At 40.8% G+C, this 17628-nt stretch overlaps 1 protein-coding gene across 8 annotated transcripts in view; it reads right to left on the reverse strand.

Annotated features, from left to right (window-relative positions):
* adgrb3 (adhesion G protein-coupled receptor B3) overlaps positions 1–17628 on the reverse strand; it is a 179639-nt gene that overhangs the window by 23190 nt on the left and 138821 nt on the right. For all 8 annotated transcript variants that reach the window (XM_070542386.1, XM_070542385.1, XM_070542383.1 and 5 more), the window contains 3 exons: positions 8748–8874; positions 7636–7739; positions 7402–7504 (listed from right to left, as the gene is read on the reverse strand). In XM_070542386.1, the coding sequence (XP_070398487.1) occupies positions 7402–7504; positions 7636–7739; positions 8748–8874 (334 nt within the window). The remainder of the gene's footprint in view (positions 1–7401; positions 7505–7635; positions 7740–8747; positions 8875–17628) is intronic.

Here is a 17628-nt window from a genome sequence, read left to right on the forward strand (position 1 = left end):
TAAGACAGATCTACCGTAATTTCCAGACTGTAGAGCGCACCTCAATATAAGCCGCACCGGGCTAAAAGCCGCAGATATTTACTGAAGCACACTGAAACCACTGAAGTATGAGCTTCATCACATACCTTTTCTGTAGCGATGTCTGTGTCGCTCTCCGTGTTGCTGTCATCACCCCGGGGTGAAGCTGGGAAAACAAGCAGCGCCGTTTTACTGTGAAAAAAATCCTCCTGGGCTCTTTCTGTAGCACTCCTTTAACCATCCCTTCATTAGACTTTCCAGCATCCATCCTTTCTGGTTGACTAAAGCCGCACCTCATTATAAGCCACATGGTTCAAAGCGTGGGAAAAAAGTAGCGGCTTATAGTCCAGAAAATAAGGTAATCATTATTAGGCTTAAGTTGAATAAACAAATGCACATTGAAACACTTCTATGCTATTTTATTAAAAAGCCTGTTTTTATAACGTTTTACCCCCATTTGATGCAAAATAAGAAGTTCTAAGGTCCAATTTACATTAGAAAACATCCTACTGAATTCAACATTTATAATGCATTTGGTTTATTTTAATTACCTACATGATAATACTCTGTAGAAATGTGTTGTGTACGTTTAACCAGATCATTCTGTAGCTTAAAACATACATGAAACCATCTAAAGTTAACATGTAAGTCCTGAAAGCTTCTAGAATAAACAAATTTACTTTACCTGACAACAGTTGTGAACAAACGCTGCTGATGGACGTGAAGCTGCTGTAGCTCCTAAAGATTCCTGCTTGATTTTCGCTAGCTTTAGCATTTTTCCTTTGCGTGTAGCTGCCGCCACGGCTGTGACAGGACCTACGGGCCACCGTAGAGGTGAAGGCTAGACTGTCCGAATTCAGAGCCGCTGGGTTCCGGTCTTAGCGGTCTAGCAAGGACCCGGCCTTGCTAGACCGGTGAGGACCCGTACTCATAAGCATCATGCCTGTGGGTTCTGACACACCACTAGTTAATACTTGTCCGTTTGCAAAGGTGCAGAGACTAGAACACGTTCATCCGTGGTCGCAAGGGCTCTCCAACAGGCTTGCAATGACCGACGCAGTACAGCCCAATTCTGTTTATGTTTATTTGTTTGGCAGATGAGTTTATCCAAAGCAACGTACAATTGTTAACCTATAGGGCATGTTGTGGTCTGTGGAGGAAACCCATGTATGCATGGGGAGAACATCCATCTCCACACAGAAAGGCCACAGCCGAGTTTCGAACCTGCAAGGCAACAGTGCTAACAACTGCACCACTGTGCTGCACCAATTATCTAAATATCCATCGAAAGTGACGGAGACCGCAAGCTTGTGGTTGGTCAGGATGCCACTTCCTTTAACTTTGTCAACAGCGCCGCCATTCCCCCTAAAGAAAGAAATAAAATGAAACGATAGCCGAATATCTAGCAACAGACATGAAGCAGATCGAAGAAGATCTGTAACAAAAAGTTTGACGATATAATCGGTAACACAACCATGACTGAACCATGTTAGGAAGTTAGGTGAAATGTGTGTTAGGAGGTGGTAACTTCATGAGGAAGTGGAGGATACATTTGTCTGTGTTTAAAAATCAATGAAATATATAAAAATGTAGACATGGATGTCCTGTTTTTGACCTAAAGGTCATGATCTGCTGCGTCCGCTCGAGCAGAGACATAAAGTCTCTGACAGCCTAATCTACATGAGATAGTGGCCAAGGTCTTTCATGCACTCTGCTCATCTGAACTGCTTCACCTTTGTTACCAAGACAAAGATGAAGAACTATTTTGATGAATACATAATCAACAACTTTGGTATTGCCAATAATAACGTGAGCCCAATGTTCAATCAATCTGTGAAATGACAATGTTATTAATTGATATTATAATCCTGTGATCAGTAGTATTTTACAAGTAATTATAATCCTGGACATTTGCACTAGATACTGATGACACAGAGTAATGCTAAAGCCACACACAACACATTTCCTTTTGTCTGACCCAATCAGAATCTTCATTTCTGGCGCTAGGCGTGGTTTTCTGTGGTGTTTGTATAAATCCTCTTTTGCATGTCAAATTCTGATTCGCCAGTAAACCAAAATATGACAATTATAAAAACTATCCCACGCCACCTTGTCTTTATTTCAAAGCGTTCTAAAGAAGTCTCGGACAGGCCATCCGGACTTCCTCCTCAGCCAAAAGAACCTCGACAAGCTGGATAAAATCTGTTGCACGCTACACCTGACCGCAACGGTTCCTTCAGAATAAAAGCTGAACCTCACGACCCCTTCAGCGTCTCAGAGATGCCAGTGATAACCTGTAGTGACCTGGAAGCATTCCAAGACTAGTTTAGTCGGCATCGCTGCTTTTCTACCGGCTTTGGTACCAAGGAGGGTCCTTGAGGACCTCGGCATTCTGGATCTAATGGAGGCTTCCCCTGGGTACGTAGACCAACAGATGGCATTTCATGTGTTATAAATCTCCTACTAAAGTTTAGAGTGAAACATTCCCTCCCACTCAGAACTAACCGCTTCTCTGGATCCGCTGGTTCTGAATAACTTTACACACACACACACACACACACACACACACACACACACACACACACACACACACACACACACACACACACACACACACACACACACACACACACACACACACACCATTGTTCATTTCACATCTCACTCCACCTTAGTCCATCAGTACACAGAGTGTTAAAGTTAGTCTTGTTTAAATTGTGTAGAAATAAATTTCTTAATAATTTTAAACCTGACTCTCTCTCTTTCATTGGAGTTAATATGAAGTGTCGCTTAATCCCCGCAATGAAAAGTTCTAATCTTCTGGTTAAAATAGTCAAAGATCCATCAGATTGATATTTCATATTTCTATGGAATCTCACATTTTATGGTTCATAAGTGAGATGTAAAGGACCCATTCTTTACAAACACAATGTAAACACACTAGAGACATGACTGCATTGCTGGCAGAATACCTCAGAAACACTACGCCACGCTGACACACCAACGAAGTGTCTGTCTCCATCAATACGTGTGCGCACAAACTTTCAGATTAAGGATAAACTCGTCTTTAGCTGTAGGACAGCGGGGCAGAAAACGGCAGGATTTGGGGTTCAACTCATTATTATTCATGCTACATCTCGCCTCTTATTGGCTAACAGCAACAAGACTCTTCTGCTGCTTCCATTCACTGTGCATTGTTGATGTTTTATCTCCACAAATAGCACAAGCCTGGAGGAGTTCTGCCATGTGGTGGAGTTGCTAATGCTAATGGTTAGCTTCTACTAGCAGAGACGTTCTCGGCTCTCTCCTGGACGCTAAACCAACAACAGCCTTCCCCATCAAGAGCCAAGATGGGTGAGCCCATGAATGTTATTTACAGTGTGACGTAGGTCTGTGTGGCCTTTTTATGACCCGAGTGTTTCCCCCGTCTATTTTTCTTCGCCGGCTAATGCAGGAAATAGGGGTAGAAGACTATTTTCATGTTCAGCCTGCATGTCAGCGTTACCAATCGTATTTCAATAATAACTAGAACAAAAAAAAAAAACGTTTTGTTTAGTGAACCTCACCTTTAAAAACGTTCAGGGTTTTAATAACTTTGAGAGTATTTATTATATTTGCTCAAACCCACTTTGACAGAGTATCATTCAAACAAAAGACCAACTTTCATTCTTATTGCACATCTGCAGCTTTATGCACTTCCTCACCCCTGATGTTTCTGCTCATTAAAACATTTTACAGGATCCTCCCAAACCTGTCGTTCTCTGGAACACCAGCAAGCTCTGTTGGTTTCCCTTCAACAAAAAAAACCCAAATGAAGGAGAAAGGACAAAGGAAAAGAAGCAAAGGTGACTCACTGACTACCTGCTCTCGGAGGACACCTCCACAGCAAAAAAAAAGATGATTCCTATCAGATGATGAGCGACTCTGAATCCACAAACACTGGAGCCAATTATATGCACTTCTTACAGGAGATGGAGGAAAAACAAGCGAGGCAGTGTTAGGCAGCATGGCAATTAAAAGCCACACAGGGACTGTTTTCTCCTCTCCCTGGCCTACAACGCACACGCTGGGCTCGGCTGTATTTCTGATCTTAAAGATGAGATATTCGCAAATATTGTTACAAAAGAACACTCAACAGATTGGTGCAGAGCCGACTATCCTGCATTAATGTGCTTGGAAACTAAATATTTCATTTTATTGCTCTAGAAGATGAAACTCAGCTCTTCTGAAATTACGAGTGGACCCAGTAAATCTTTTTATTTCTTTGAGACCATCAGAAAAAATAAAACATTGATAAGAAGTGATATGTGCGTTAATATTCATACGGCTGCAGTTATTTAAGTTTATGACTCCAACATGGATTTTCTTCCATGCAGCCCTTTCTGCTTTATTCACCAGCTAGTTGTCAGGTGTGTTTGATTTTTGTGACGCTGCAAAAGCAAAGGTTAAAAAAAAGTGAAGTGAGATTCAAAATGTATGAGCAAATCATCACATTTTGACGTTAATAATTTTTCTAATGGTTTTTAACATTTTTTTTCATTATTGCTCATTATTCGCCCCATTACAAATAAATTCATCAGCATCACTTTAATCCGGTGCCTTGTAACTGACTCATTCTACCTTTTTCACTGTGTCACTGACTTTTGTGAAAAGTGTGTCATTGCTTTGCAGATTTTATAGACAGACACCCCATTAGACGCCCGCCAAGCGAGCTTTCCATGTAAAGTCTTGGTTCTTATTATCAACACAGAAGGATGAATGGAGCCCTGATTAAATCTGACAAGGCTTCAAATCAGTTCAGCTTCATATAAAAAGGCCCCGAGGCTTCGCACATTCATTGAATTGACTACAAAAGTGTGTCAGACATGTAAAAGGCCAGCAAACAGATGAACTTGTGTAGATACAGGCTCTGATACGCCACGACATTCAAAATGATTGGCACAGAAATGAATGAGTTGGCTTTCAACTTTGCACATTTTTTCAAAGAGTTAAATGCAATAGTATGATTTACACGTTGAATCATTTTTCTTTCAGTTCTTTAGTCTTGAATCTGATTTAAATGAAAGAAAAGCTTTTGATTTAATAAACATGCGAATGAATCTTTTCCTAGATATTAGTAAACCTGATGGACATGAGTTGTGAAATTGGAAAACATGTTGATAAAAACTTGACTGATGTGTTTTTGCGTTGCTTTTTAGGAGTTTGGCTCCAGCGTTTCATAACTACACTGTAAGAAATAATATGTTGAATTTACTTAACCAAGTTATGTCAACTGGTTCCACTTAACCTAGTTGCTTAAATATATATTATGTTATGTTAAAGTGGTGGTGTGTATTTTCCCTGGCGTTAGGGGGCAGTACATACCTAAATCATTGCAAGAAGACGGTATTTTTGTCTTTGAGACCTTACCAACGGGTGGCCATTAGGGTCAAAAATCGCTACGAGCGCAATTTTTCAACAATTACTTCGTCTGATCGTTCAACCTCCAGCAAAGTGACGAGCACATCAGACTCTTTTTCACCACTGGCAACGAGTGAAGATGTAAGTGTTTTAAATGTAAATTAATGGCAAAAGTTTTGAAACCGCTTGCTACAAATCAGTAAATGCGTTTGTCCTTGCAGGCTGCCATAGAAATAGACATCGTCTAACATGGCACCCAGAGACTTAGACCTGCTCCCATGTATTTTAGACCTGATTTTCATGGTTATTTGTTACGAAGCCAACCATTTTTTGTAACAACTGGGCATCTTTTAATTCAACAACATTTTGTACGATATTCCCAGAGATTAATGGTAAAAACTACACATTGTTTCTTTAAAAATTGATATATATTACTCTTTACGTTTAAGCAAATGGTTTAGTGGAACCAGCTGACATAACTTGGTTAGGTTAATTCAACATTTTCTTAGAGTTAATCCGGTACTACAATCATTGATGAGGTGAGATGGGATGACCTACAAGTGGAAAAATAATTAAATGTAATAAAAGAGAAGAGGAGTGTTAAAATCCAGATTGATAATTTTTGGTATAAAAGAAAACACAATGTCTATTTTAAAAAGGTAAAGAGAAATGAAGTTACACAATGAAACGTCTGTAACCAGACAACGTGTCTTTCTGTAGAGCTGCCGAGTGCCTGAGAAGGGCATCTGTGCATCCAAACAACTTTTTGCAACAACATTGCACACGAGCCTGCTGTTTACTGGCTGGTTAAAAAAAGCTGGTTGGATGAAGGGCTGCAGTTTAATGGAAGAAGTCCTTGTTCAATAGCAGTGCAGCAGGGTTCTTCCCATGTCCTACATCTGTGTGGGATGGTTTCGGGTCAGTTCAGTAAAATCTAGGCCATATCACCTATAGCTGCTGATTTCCGAAGCTGTAGAGTGACCAGGCAACGAGCTGGACAGCCAAAATGATCCGACGTCGCTTTACTGCTTCCAGGAATACAACTTGGTATTTTAACTCTGATTTGTCCTAGGACTTTTATCTTTAATCAGTTTTCCAATGGTAATACACTTGAAGAAATGTTGACTCAACTTAACCAAGTTATGTCAACCAGATCCAATAAAGCCAGTTGCTTAAGTGTAAATAGTAATATAGGTTTAATTTTAACATGGCAAAAATATGTCATTTTAACATACCAACGTGTAAAACTGTATTATTCTCTTTACATTGGAGCAACTAGGCTCAGTGGAACCAGTTGACATGACTTAGTTGAGTAAATTCAACACTTCATTTCCTAAAGTGTAGATTACAGTCATTAGGTTTACCACAGTACAAAGTAAAATGACTAATGACCAGTAATGGTTCTGCTGAGGAATTAAAATGATTTTCCTTCCAAAAAATGGACACAAAACAAGCAGGTTTTAAAAAACTGGCATAGATCTGCTGCAGACTTTTCTCATTCGTGGTACTCTGAAGTAACAGCTGCTTAAAACGTACTTCCAACATTTATCAAACTGAATTTCACCTTCAGTCTAGAGGCTATGTAAAGAAACTGACTGCACAAGATCACAAGAAAAAGTGTTTATATGACCTATAAGATGTCAAATTTCTAAAGAAATTGTCTCGAGTTGTGTTCTTACACTCAAAGAAATGAAATGTTTAATTTACTTAACTAAGTTATGTCAACAAAAGCTAGGTTCTCACTAAACCTAGATGCTCAAATGTAGAGAGTATACATATACAAGTATACATTTGCTTTTAACATTATGTTTATTACTCTTTACATTTAAGCAGCCAGCTTTAGCGGAACCAGTTGACTAAATTAGGTGAGTAAATTCAACATTTTACTTCTTACATTGTAACTTCAGCTTCTATTTGATTATTCTCAGTTAAGTCAGTAAGTCTTCCCAGGTGGTGCTCACCACACACTCAAGAGACACTTACCACATTGTGGGTTTGCGTTTGTCCAACGAGGATCAATATGTTGGAGCAGATTATCGATAAGCAGAAGTTCAGCAGGATTATGGACCGCTCAGAGCGAATGTATCTAAAGGAGATGCAAGTGAAAGAAAGAATTTGCATGATTTAGCTTTTGAATAGTAAACAAATGAGGGAAAAACAACATGAATGGCTCCTCATATGGTTGAAACATATGTCTGTGTAAAGTGTTACATTTACCTCCATAGCACGGCGTAGATGGCTGCCAGCGTGATCAAGGCGAGGCAAGACAAACCACAGCCAACTATCAAAGTCACAGATGGGACCCCTGAGTAGTCCATGGTCTGTGGAGAAGACGGGGCGAGACAGAGCAGTCAGTGGGAGACTGGATGTGGTTCATGCAGGGCAGCAAGTCTTTATTATTGCCGGAGGGCAGAAGCAGTCAAAACAACCGCTGTTGGTCTGAAAAATCCACTGTGGGCTTCTTAATTAACTGTGAGGTTTAGGATGCGTGGGCTTGGAGTTTGTTTAGATACAACTTTCCACCTGCTGTTGCTGGAGATTGTGTTAAAAAACAATGCAACAACGTTTGTCGAGAATGGAGAGAAGTAAATAAACAGGAGAACAAAGAAACAAAGTGAAGCATGCACTGCAAGAAATAAAATGTTGAATTAACCAAGCTCTGCTAAGTGGTTGCACTAAACCTAGTTGCTTGAATGTAAATAGTTAACAGAACACATAACAATGTATATAACTTATCCAGTTGATATAAGTTCAGTTTTTTCAACATTCATTTTCTTAGAGTGTGGATTGTACTGGTTTAGTTTTACAAAGGGAGTTAAAAATAATTAGATAGCTAATAAAATCTGTTGCTGGATGTTTCAGGCCTGCACAAAAGGCATGCAACAAACAGAAGCCACCATGATTTCACTGTTAATTACTTTATCTTCACAGGAAATTACAGCTTCTGCTACAGCCTCTCATTTCAGTGTCAGGCTGCAACAGGGCCACGTTCAGATTTATCCCACAGCCAAAATTGGCAACTTGATTGATGGGAATAACATGACACACAGGCATCAACGTGCACGCCCGTCTTCCCGCGTGCACGTCTCTATAGACTATACACATATATTTTAAAAATAAATGTGCAAACTTAAAAAAAATCATCCCTCCTCCCCAACAAGATCGGTTTCCAGTCTAATTACTATTAAAGGGGATTGGCAAAGATTTAATTTCCATTCTCACCCCCACCCCCCACCCCCACCCCCTCCTGCGCGCACAAACAGGCAGGGTTTCACCTTTACATTAGCCTATCAAACCCACACTGAATAACAAATCGATACCCTACTTACTATTCCTCTTGGTTGCTGAGCCAAAATGGCGAAGGTAGATACACGATCACACAAGCATTTCGTATGGGATGCATCTGTGAGCACCGTTTTGCATCCTTTCGTAGACCAGGCTCCCCAAGAATCGTTCCTGCGAGGAGGAGGGAAAGGAGGCAATTAGAGGTTTTAATTCCAGCGGCGACACGACAGCTTCACGAGACTTACAGGCATGACTTCGGGTTTCGTCTGAAAACAACAAAAAACAGATAGATCCGTAGAGATTGTGGCGAGAGGAAAATAAAAAGGAGGAGGATGCGCGAATCGAGGCGTCTCGCGCGCGGCTCCGAGCAGCGCTTCAGCTGGAGCGGATGGAGAGGCAGAGACGCGGAGGAGGAAGAGGAGGAGGAGGAGGAGGAAGCACGGAGCTGTCCAAGCAGACCGGTGCTGATTGATTCGCTGTACGCAGATAACTAACCTCCCGGTACCGAAGCACCGTCAGTCACTCACAAAGCAACGAAAACGTTTAGAATTACCTGCACGTATCCCCGCTCCTCTCGAGGCGTTATCCTCCAATAAATAAACAAACGATTCTCTGCTTAACGCATCTATTTATCCTGTCGCTTCTTTATTTGTCCTTCCCGCAACAGTTTTAATTAGCAAGCTTCTGGACGCTTTTTTTTGGGGGGGGGGGGGGGGGGGGGGGGGGCTCACCCTGGAAACGGCGGACAGCGTCAGACGCTCCTTTCCTTTCTGCTGCTGAGAGGGGGGAGGCTGATGTGAGGGAAAAATCAAATCGGCTTTTCCCCCTCAAATGAAGCCATAATAAAATAAAACCTGTTGTTGTGGAAGTGTGAATGAATATTATTCTACCAGCATGCTGTCGCTGCTTGGAGCGAACCCCCTCCACAAAAGCCACTGCAGAACCAGCCCCCCCCCCCCCCCCCCCCCCCCCCCCCGCGCAGATGGCTCGAATGGTCGCGTCCAGTCTCCCACTTTACGCCACTAGTAAGTGAAATGAAATAAGCGCCTTTCTTACATTTGCCATTCCCTTCCAGAGTCGTTATGCGTTCAAAGGCGAGAACTTGTCTCTGATTAAACATCCTGTCTGAAAACTTTATTGACGCTAAAACTAAAACAAACAGGAACACCTTCTGCAGTCTCATCGTGTGTTCAGAACCTTCCACACCTGTTGTCCTGGCTGTGAGACACCTGGCTGTCTCTTTTCTGGTCCCTCCCCCATTTGGTCATTTAGCACAAAGGCCAAACAAGATGCAAGCTGCTGATTTATAGGAGCACAGACCCTACAGCCTGTTGATTTGTGCGAGCAGCGCTGACCAAGGCAATCCTGCTTTGTCATTTGATCGATATGGTAGCAATATTTATAATTCCTGAAGGGACCTTGGAGCCAGTTGCAAATTTCCAAACTGGGACAAGTGGTGCTCCGCAGCTCCCAGCAATAATGTTAGAAGTGAACCCACGTGCACCTTCCACTGTTTTTCTATTCTAACTAGTCAATAAAAGTTTAAATGTGAACATATTTAATAGAGTTTTAATCCACACTGAATACAACTCTGAAAATGACCCCAGTATGACTCCCTGCACTGATAATATTCTGTTAAATTCAGATCTTCTAACGTTATTTTTAAACTCCTAACGTTTCAAAACTGTTTTTTATGTTTAATCACTAAATATCAGGGGAAATAAAAAATAGACGCAAAAACGCTCTGCTCTAGGGAATTACATAGTTTGGCTCTAACGTTTTTCATCTGGGCAGAGGCGGCTCTACAGACAGGTGGGTAAGGGGTAACTGCCCCCCTGTAGTAGAAACTTGACCCCCTAAGCTACCTACCTAATTTTGTGTCTTTTAAAAATGTAGTTATTTTTGTAAAACATCTTACTTTCTCATTCATGCATAAAAGTTGTGAAATTACGACAGAATAAATAGTTTATACAGTATTTTTGTGGTTATTTTGTTGACCATTATATACTTAAACAAGCTACACCCCTCCCACACACACACACACACACACACACACACACACACACACACACACACACACACACACACACACACGCACACATCATTTGGAATATACATGTTTTTATGTCTAAAAATATTTTGCACTCTACTCATATAGAAAAATCTTAAAATGCTCAGCTTGCTCGTTCTCTCTTGGGAAGTTTAAAACTCTTCTGAAGTCTTGTGTAACTCAAAGATGTAAATTTCCTAAGCTTGAATTGCATTTATGATATTTAAAGGTGTGGAACGTTCAAAACCCCGTTTTAAGATATTATTTCTGATTATAATCAGTCACTTTGAGTTTTTCAAGGTTGAACATGAAAACAGTCTCCTACAAATATCCTACAATGAAAATCCTGGTCATACTGTCAATTAACATTCACAAACTCACCCATCTTGACTCGCGACAGCGAAGGCTGTTGTTGATTTACCGTTTAGGAAACAGCAGAGAACGCCTCGACTAGTAGAAGCTAACTGTTAGCATTAGCAACTCCACCACACAGCAGAAGCTTCTCCAGGCATGTGTTATTTTTGGAGATAAAACATCTACGTTTTAAGTCAGTGATATAGTTGCATTGCTGTTATCCAATCCAGGGTGAGAAGTCTACATATCCGGAAAAAAATCCTGCCGTCTGAAACTCAGCTGTGATGTGGCTCACTTCTCGTTCCTAAAAATGATGCACCAGTGTTCTTCCCCGAGAAGTAGAACTTCACGGCATTCCTTCTTACTAGAGACCACTGCAAATGTGTTGATTAAACAAATGTTCATCACTTATAATTTGTTTAATTTAATAAATGTATTTGAATGAAACTCCTTTTTTTAGCTTATGCTATTTTTATCACGTGTCTCTTAAAAAGAAAAGACTTCCTGAATCTATTAAATCAAGCAAATAGAATAAAACAAAATCAGTTGGTCAAACTAATTCAATAAGTGATTTATAACACATAATCTGAATGTTTAGTCTTTATAAAATAAAACGACCAACTTTATTAAAAGTGTCATTTAGTTGAACAAAAGTGACGGGGAGAATTATGAAAGGGAATCAAACAAAAAACAATCCCAAAATAGTAATAGTAAAAATACAAATATATTTAGCACTAGAATGAATGAATAAACAAATACATAAATAAATAACTTCAGGTACATAAATGTATTTTAGTCAATGAAAACAATTTTTTTTAAATTACTCTACAGACATTTAAAACCACCCTAAAGCTTCATTAAACATGTTTATTTGTGGAGAACGTGTTTTATAACTATTCTGATCTGCTGTCTATTTAGTAAATGAGCTTTTGCGTGGGTCTGAGCCAAACATCAAGACGTACACACAGAGAAATAAAGAAAAACACAAGCTTGTCATTGTTTAGTAATGTTGCTCAGAACCGTCTCATTCATATTCAGAATCTGTCTTCGGTAAAACTTGACAGACAGAGAGATTTTGAAGCCTTTGTCTCGATAACTTTAGGAAGAATCCACATCTCCCCCCTGGAGACGAGTCGCTCCTCCACACGATCTTTTCCTAACTTTTGACTCACTCGATAATCGCTTCCCCCTCATGCGCCACGCGGAGAAGAAGCTGACAGGAGAACAGTCGCTGACGAGGGATTTCTGTGTGTCACTTTTGATGCGCCGTGTGACCTTTAGAGGTCTCAGTGGCCCCCAGAATATTAAACCCCCCAAGGGAAAGTGTCAGTGTTGATGTTTAACCACAGTGAAACTGATGACATAGCATTAATCATAAACCCTTTACTTTTTTAGGCACGCAGATATTTTCACCCTTGTTTTAGCCGGATGTCAATGCAACGCACTTGCAGTGTGGAACTAATAAGCTAAATAAAGTAGCTAAACAGACAAAATGACCAAACGGATGGGCAGACTGTGTTGTGCTCTTAGTCAGACAGCATATGACCATTGTTCACCATATACTGCATCTCTCTGGGCTTGCAAAAACATCTTTAAATTCCTCGCATGCCCACATCAGATTAACCAGACACTGAGATGGGGGCTTGAAAAGTGCCTGGGGCTGTGCACTTCAGGCAATTTTATGAAATATTGAAAGACGACAGGAAAGAGGAAGGTGGGGAGGCGATGCCGGGAAATTATTTCATCCATCTTGGATCTCTTGATGATGGGCAATTTATATCCGCCTATGGGCCACACCGAGTGTGTTAACTGAATGAGGAGAATGAAAAATGAGAGCGTATTTCCACGTAGCAGGCAAACTTTTATTAATTAAAAGTGAGGTGAAACTCACAAAATGTGGCAGATGAGTAAGAGAAGCCAGCAAAATTAATTTCTGATGATATTCCACTGGGTTTATTGTCATGCTAGTGCTGTTTTTCAGCTAATAATTGCACAGAATGAGGTGTGTTGCCAAATCTATATTGACATTTCAAAAATATGTATGTGCGAAACTGTAAAATAGCACACAGGATTATTTTTAAATTTGTTGTTTAGACACTTGACAAGAAAATTATGATTAGGGCCAAAAAAATCACAACAATAGCCACAGTTTTGCTAAAATAATCATAATTTTTCTGATTGTTGTAAATATTGACATATTGTGATTTTTTTCGTGATAGTATTAGTTATATATACAACAAAAAACATATTTCTGAAGTTCTTTACATAAAACCATTCTCACATTTCAGCAATTTAATTCTTGTCATTTTTAGTGCCTTCCAGAATGAGCCGTTTCAGGGCTGAATCTGGCCATGCCCACCCATCCCCCCACTCAGGCTTCTGTAAGCTAAGAAGCTCTGATATCTGGCAAGCGCTCAAAAAAGAGCTGCTTTTCCTCCAGCAGCAACTCTGTCTTGCAAGTCAGAAGTGTTTACTTGTGACATCACAAAATGGAACTTTTTGAAACACTTGTTTTAGGCACAATATTACTAAAACCAAACACTGACAGAAAGCGGATTAATGATATTCAAGTTAATTGATTTCAGAGGCGTGGCAGCACAAAAGAATGCAAAAGGTTACTTTTGCATAAAATGTGCCCTTAAAGTGAAAGTGTGTAGTTTCCCTGGCGATAGGGAGCAGTAGATACCTAAATCATTGCAAGCAAGCATTATTTTTGTGTTCAAGTTAGACCTTACCAACAGGTGATCATTAGGGTCAAAAATCCCAGGGAGCGCAACCTCCAGCAAAATAAAGAGAACATCAGATTCCCTTTCAACACTTGCAATGAGTGAAGAGGTAAACGTGTAAAACAATGTTTATTAATGCTGAAAGTTTTGTAACCATTTGTTACAAATCAGTAAATGCATTCTGTCCTCACGGGCTTCCGTAAAAGGAAACATGGCATCCAATATGGTGTCGCCCAGAAACTTAGGGGGTTTCTCAATGTCAAGGCACCTGGCCTTGCGAGGCCACCATCCTTCCTTGGGCAGAGAAAACGGTTAAATGGAACAGACTTGCATCACGTGACCGCGGCTTCCACGACGGTCATGTGACGTCACGTGGCATGGGAGATAACGTTATATTTTATATGTATTAGTTTCAATATAAATATACAACAAGCCTTTTGCTTTTCATATTGTGTGTATATTTGCTAAATTAAATATATAAGCGAGTTACTACCTGCCAGCCACCAAAGCTGCAACTAATAGGCAACTAACCAACCATAGATAACTTCTTTGGATCTAAAAATACCATTTTAAATTAGTTGACTTACTTTTAAACTTGAAATTTGCCTCAGAAGTAGCTGCTGGCTTCTGATCCAGCATCCTTTTGAAAATACTGCAGTGTATTCTGGGTAATTTTTTACCAAGGCTAGGCTACAAGACACCTCCCGTGTATCCTTGTTCAGCTAACTAAATGACTGACAAATGGAGAACAGACGCCTCAATAGAACATGAACATTGGAACACGTATTGGCGGCTCCTGATGATGTATCTCCTAGGCAACCGGGGCGGGGCCAAGGCATCAAGGTGAGGTTCCTTGGCCTTGAGAAACACCCTTAGACCCACTCCCATATATTTTAGGCCTGATTTTTATGGTAATATGTTATGAAGCCGCCAATATTTTTCAATAACTGGGCATAATTTAATTCATTTTCAACAACATTTTGATGGATATTTCCAGAGATTAATGGTAAAAACTACACATTGTCACTTTAAAGATAATCAAGTTGAGTTGGCATTAATATAATGATTTTTGTCAAGTCAAGCTCATGTGGAGCAGTAGGAACCATCACGCAGGACCCATTATGCAAGCCCCATAGAGCACTGGGACTATAAAAGTGATGGACAGCACTATGTGTCAGCAGCTAAAAGGAAGTACATGCACTAAATTGTTTGTATTCGGTTTGTGAAATTAAAAGGAGATCTAAAATCCCAGAGAGGCAGCTGGTAAGATAAACTCTTGAGACAGTTAAACACGTGGACATGTCTTCTGTGGCTGCTGCTGCTGCAGTGATAATGTGTGAAGTGACTGAGCTGACTGCCTGGCAGGGCGTGGCCCATGTGTTTGTTTTCTGAAATGCTGTTTGATGGGAAAACATACTGTTTGTCAAAGACTTGCTGTTTAAAAGACCACTGTTCATTTCTCTCATCTGGGTTATTTTGGGTTAAATTTAGGATTTTTGTTGTTTCCAATCTGGTTAAGACATTGTGTTTCAAGCTATGTACTTTGATTGGTTCATTAATTTTGCTGAGATTTTCTTTTACATGAGATATTATTAACTAAATGAAAGGTGACTAGTTGGCTTGTGTTTTTGTGATTTATGGTGCATGAACCGTCAGACCTGCCCCTTGCCACATTAGGGCCTTAAGGGCAGTGTGGACAAATGAGGGACAAAGTGACAAGGACCACGAGCTATGGATTTATCTGGTAGTCATTCATAGTCTGGATGTTCTCAGCACATCCTGGAACCTGAGTGGTGGTCCAACATTCTTCTTTGTTGTTCTCCTCTTGATAGATAGATAGTAGGGATGTGAGTCTTAGAGCAGCTCATGATTTGATTCAATTCTGATTCTTGGGGTGCCAAGTTAGTTAAAGCTATGGGACATTTTTATTTGACTTTAAACTGGTTGTAATAAAAATGAACTTGTCATCTGTTGTATAATTGCTTTATACAAGTTATTGATCACTACTGTTTGTCAATCACACTTATCATGAGGATGTAATCAAGGAGAGCCGAACATAATGTGATCATGAGGATGTAATCAAGGTAATCCTGGTGGAGGTGTGCAGCTTTGCACGCACATCAGGGAATGTATAAGGAGCAGAGCAGAGCTCAGAGCTGTTAGAGCTGCTTGTTGGATTCTACCTGACGAGGTTCTTGGATTACATGTGTTATCATGGATTACGTTTTCTAACTGGGGTGTTCAGCTCTCCACCCATAAGCAACGGTAAGAGAAATGTTTTGTTCATGATTGATAACTTGTATGAATGCTGGTTGAATAAAGCCTTGTTGTTCCTCTAATATTCAAGTTGTGTTTCATTGTTTCTGGCGTCGACTTGACAACGATCCTGATTAAATAAATATAAAGTGTAAAAAGAGACTTTGAGTCTTTTAAGGTAATTAAAATAAAATAAAACATTTTATTTTAGAACATTTTTGGCGTCACGAACAGGATCAGTCAAGCTATTCCAGCAACAATGAAGTGTTTTTGGAGAAGCAAAAAGGAGCCGAGTGCTTCTGGGGAGGGAACGCCGATTCCCGTGCCGATTCCCGGCTGGGAAACGGAGGAGTTCCGATCCATTGGTGATATGTTAAGGCAGCGCGGTGGACGCCCTGGGCCGTGGGGAGAGTTAAATGGAGTGGTCAGCCCCGCCGTGGTGCTGGACCGTTTGACGCGGATAGAAGTTAAAAAAAAAGCGCCGCTGGCAGGAGTGAGAGATATGATGTGGCTTTTTGCAGAAGCATGGAAAAAACAGGAGTTAGAATTGAGCAGTTGTAGAGAGCGAGCGGCGCAGGAGAAAATCCATGCTGAAGAAGTTGAGAAATCATGCTCAGAGTTTGAGCAGAGAGTGTGTGTGATGGGGAAAGAGCTAAAGCATGCTCAGAATGTTTTGGATAAAACGCTGACTTTTGTGTCTCGAGCGCAAAGGAAGGAAAAGAAGCGACCTCGTAGAACAGGTCCTGCTCAGATCCGGGCGTTTGTAAAGAATGTTGGTGAAGATTGGGACCCGCAGAAATGGAACGGGGATCTTTGGGGGGATGATGAGGAGGAGGAGTGGGTGATTAAACCTGACCCACCACCTCAGCCCTTGTATCCATCATTACAGAGGATAAAGATGTCAGAACAAAGACCTATTACTAGGCGTCGGCGAGAACAGCAAATTATTCCACCAATACTGGTAGATATGGTGGATGATCAGGGACGGCCGGAACTCGATGAGGCGGGTAATATAAGAAGGATGTTACAACAGCAGCCACAACCCGCCCCTAGGCTGCTAACAACGCTAGAGGATTATTCACAAGATGAGTTAAATCACATGAATGGGAAGCTGAAACAGCGCCCAGGCGAACCAACTGACTCCTGGCTTAATCGCCTTATGGAGGATGGCGCGTGTGATATAGCCATAGATGCCGGTGATGCCATGAGATTTTCAGGATTAAGTACTGATGCACAGATAAATGCTGAATACAGGGCTACAGTCTGGGCATTGCCAGCTGATGAAGATTTCAATGTGGGGGATGCATATGCTCTGGCATGTCATGTAATCTATCCTACCACGGCGGACTGGTCTGAGATTAAAGGGCAATGGCAGACAGTGAGAGATGCCATTCAGCGGCTCACCAGACTCACTATTAGAGAGCAAGTGGCTCGAAACGGGGGAGCTGGAGTGGTGGACTGTAACATCTCTAAGGCAACTAGAGATCACCTCATCAGACATGCCCCACCACATTATAAACCCATGGTGACCAGCTTGTT

Source organism: Nothobranchius furzeri, chromosome 12 (assembly GCF_043380555.1).
Source record: "Nothobranchius furzeri strain GRZ-AD chromosome 12, NfurGRZ-RIMD1, whole genome shotgun sequence".
In the NCBI taxonomy this organism is placed as follows: Eukaryota; Metazoa; Chordata; class Actinopteri; order Cyprinodontiformes; family Nothobranchiidae; genus Nothobranchius; species Nothobranchius furzeri.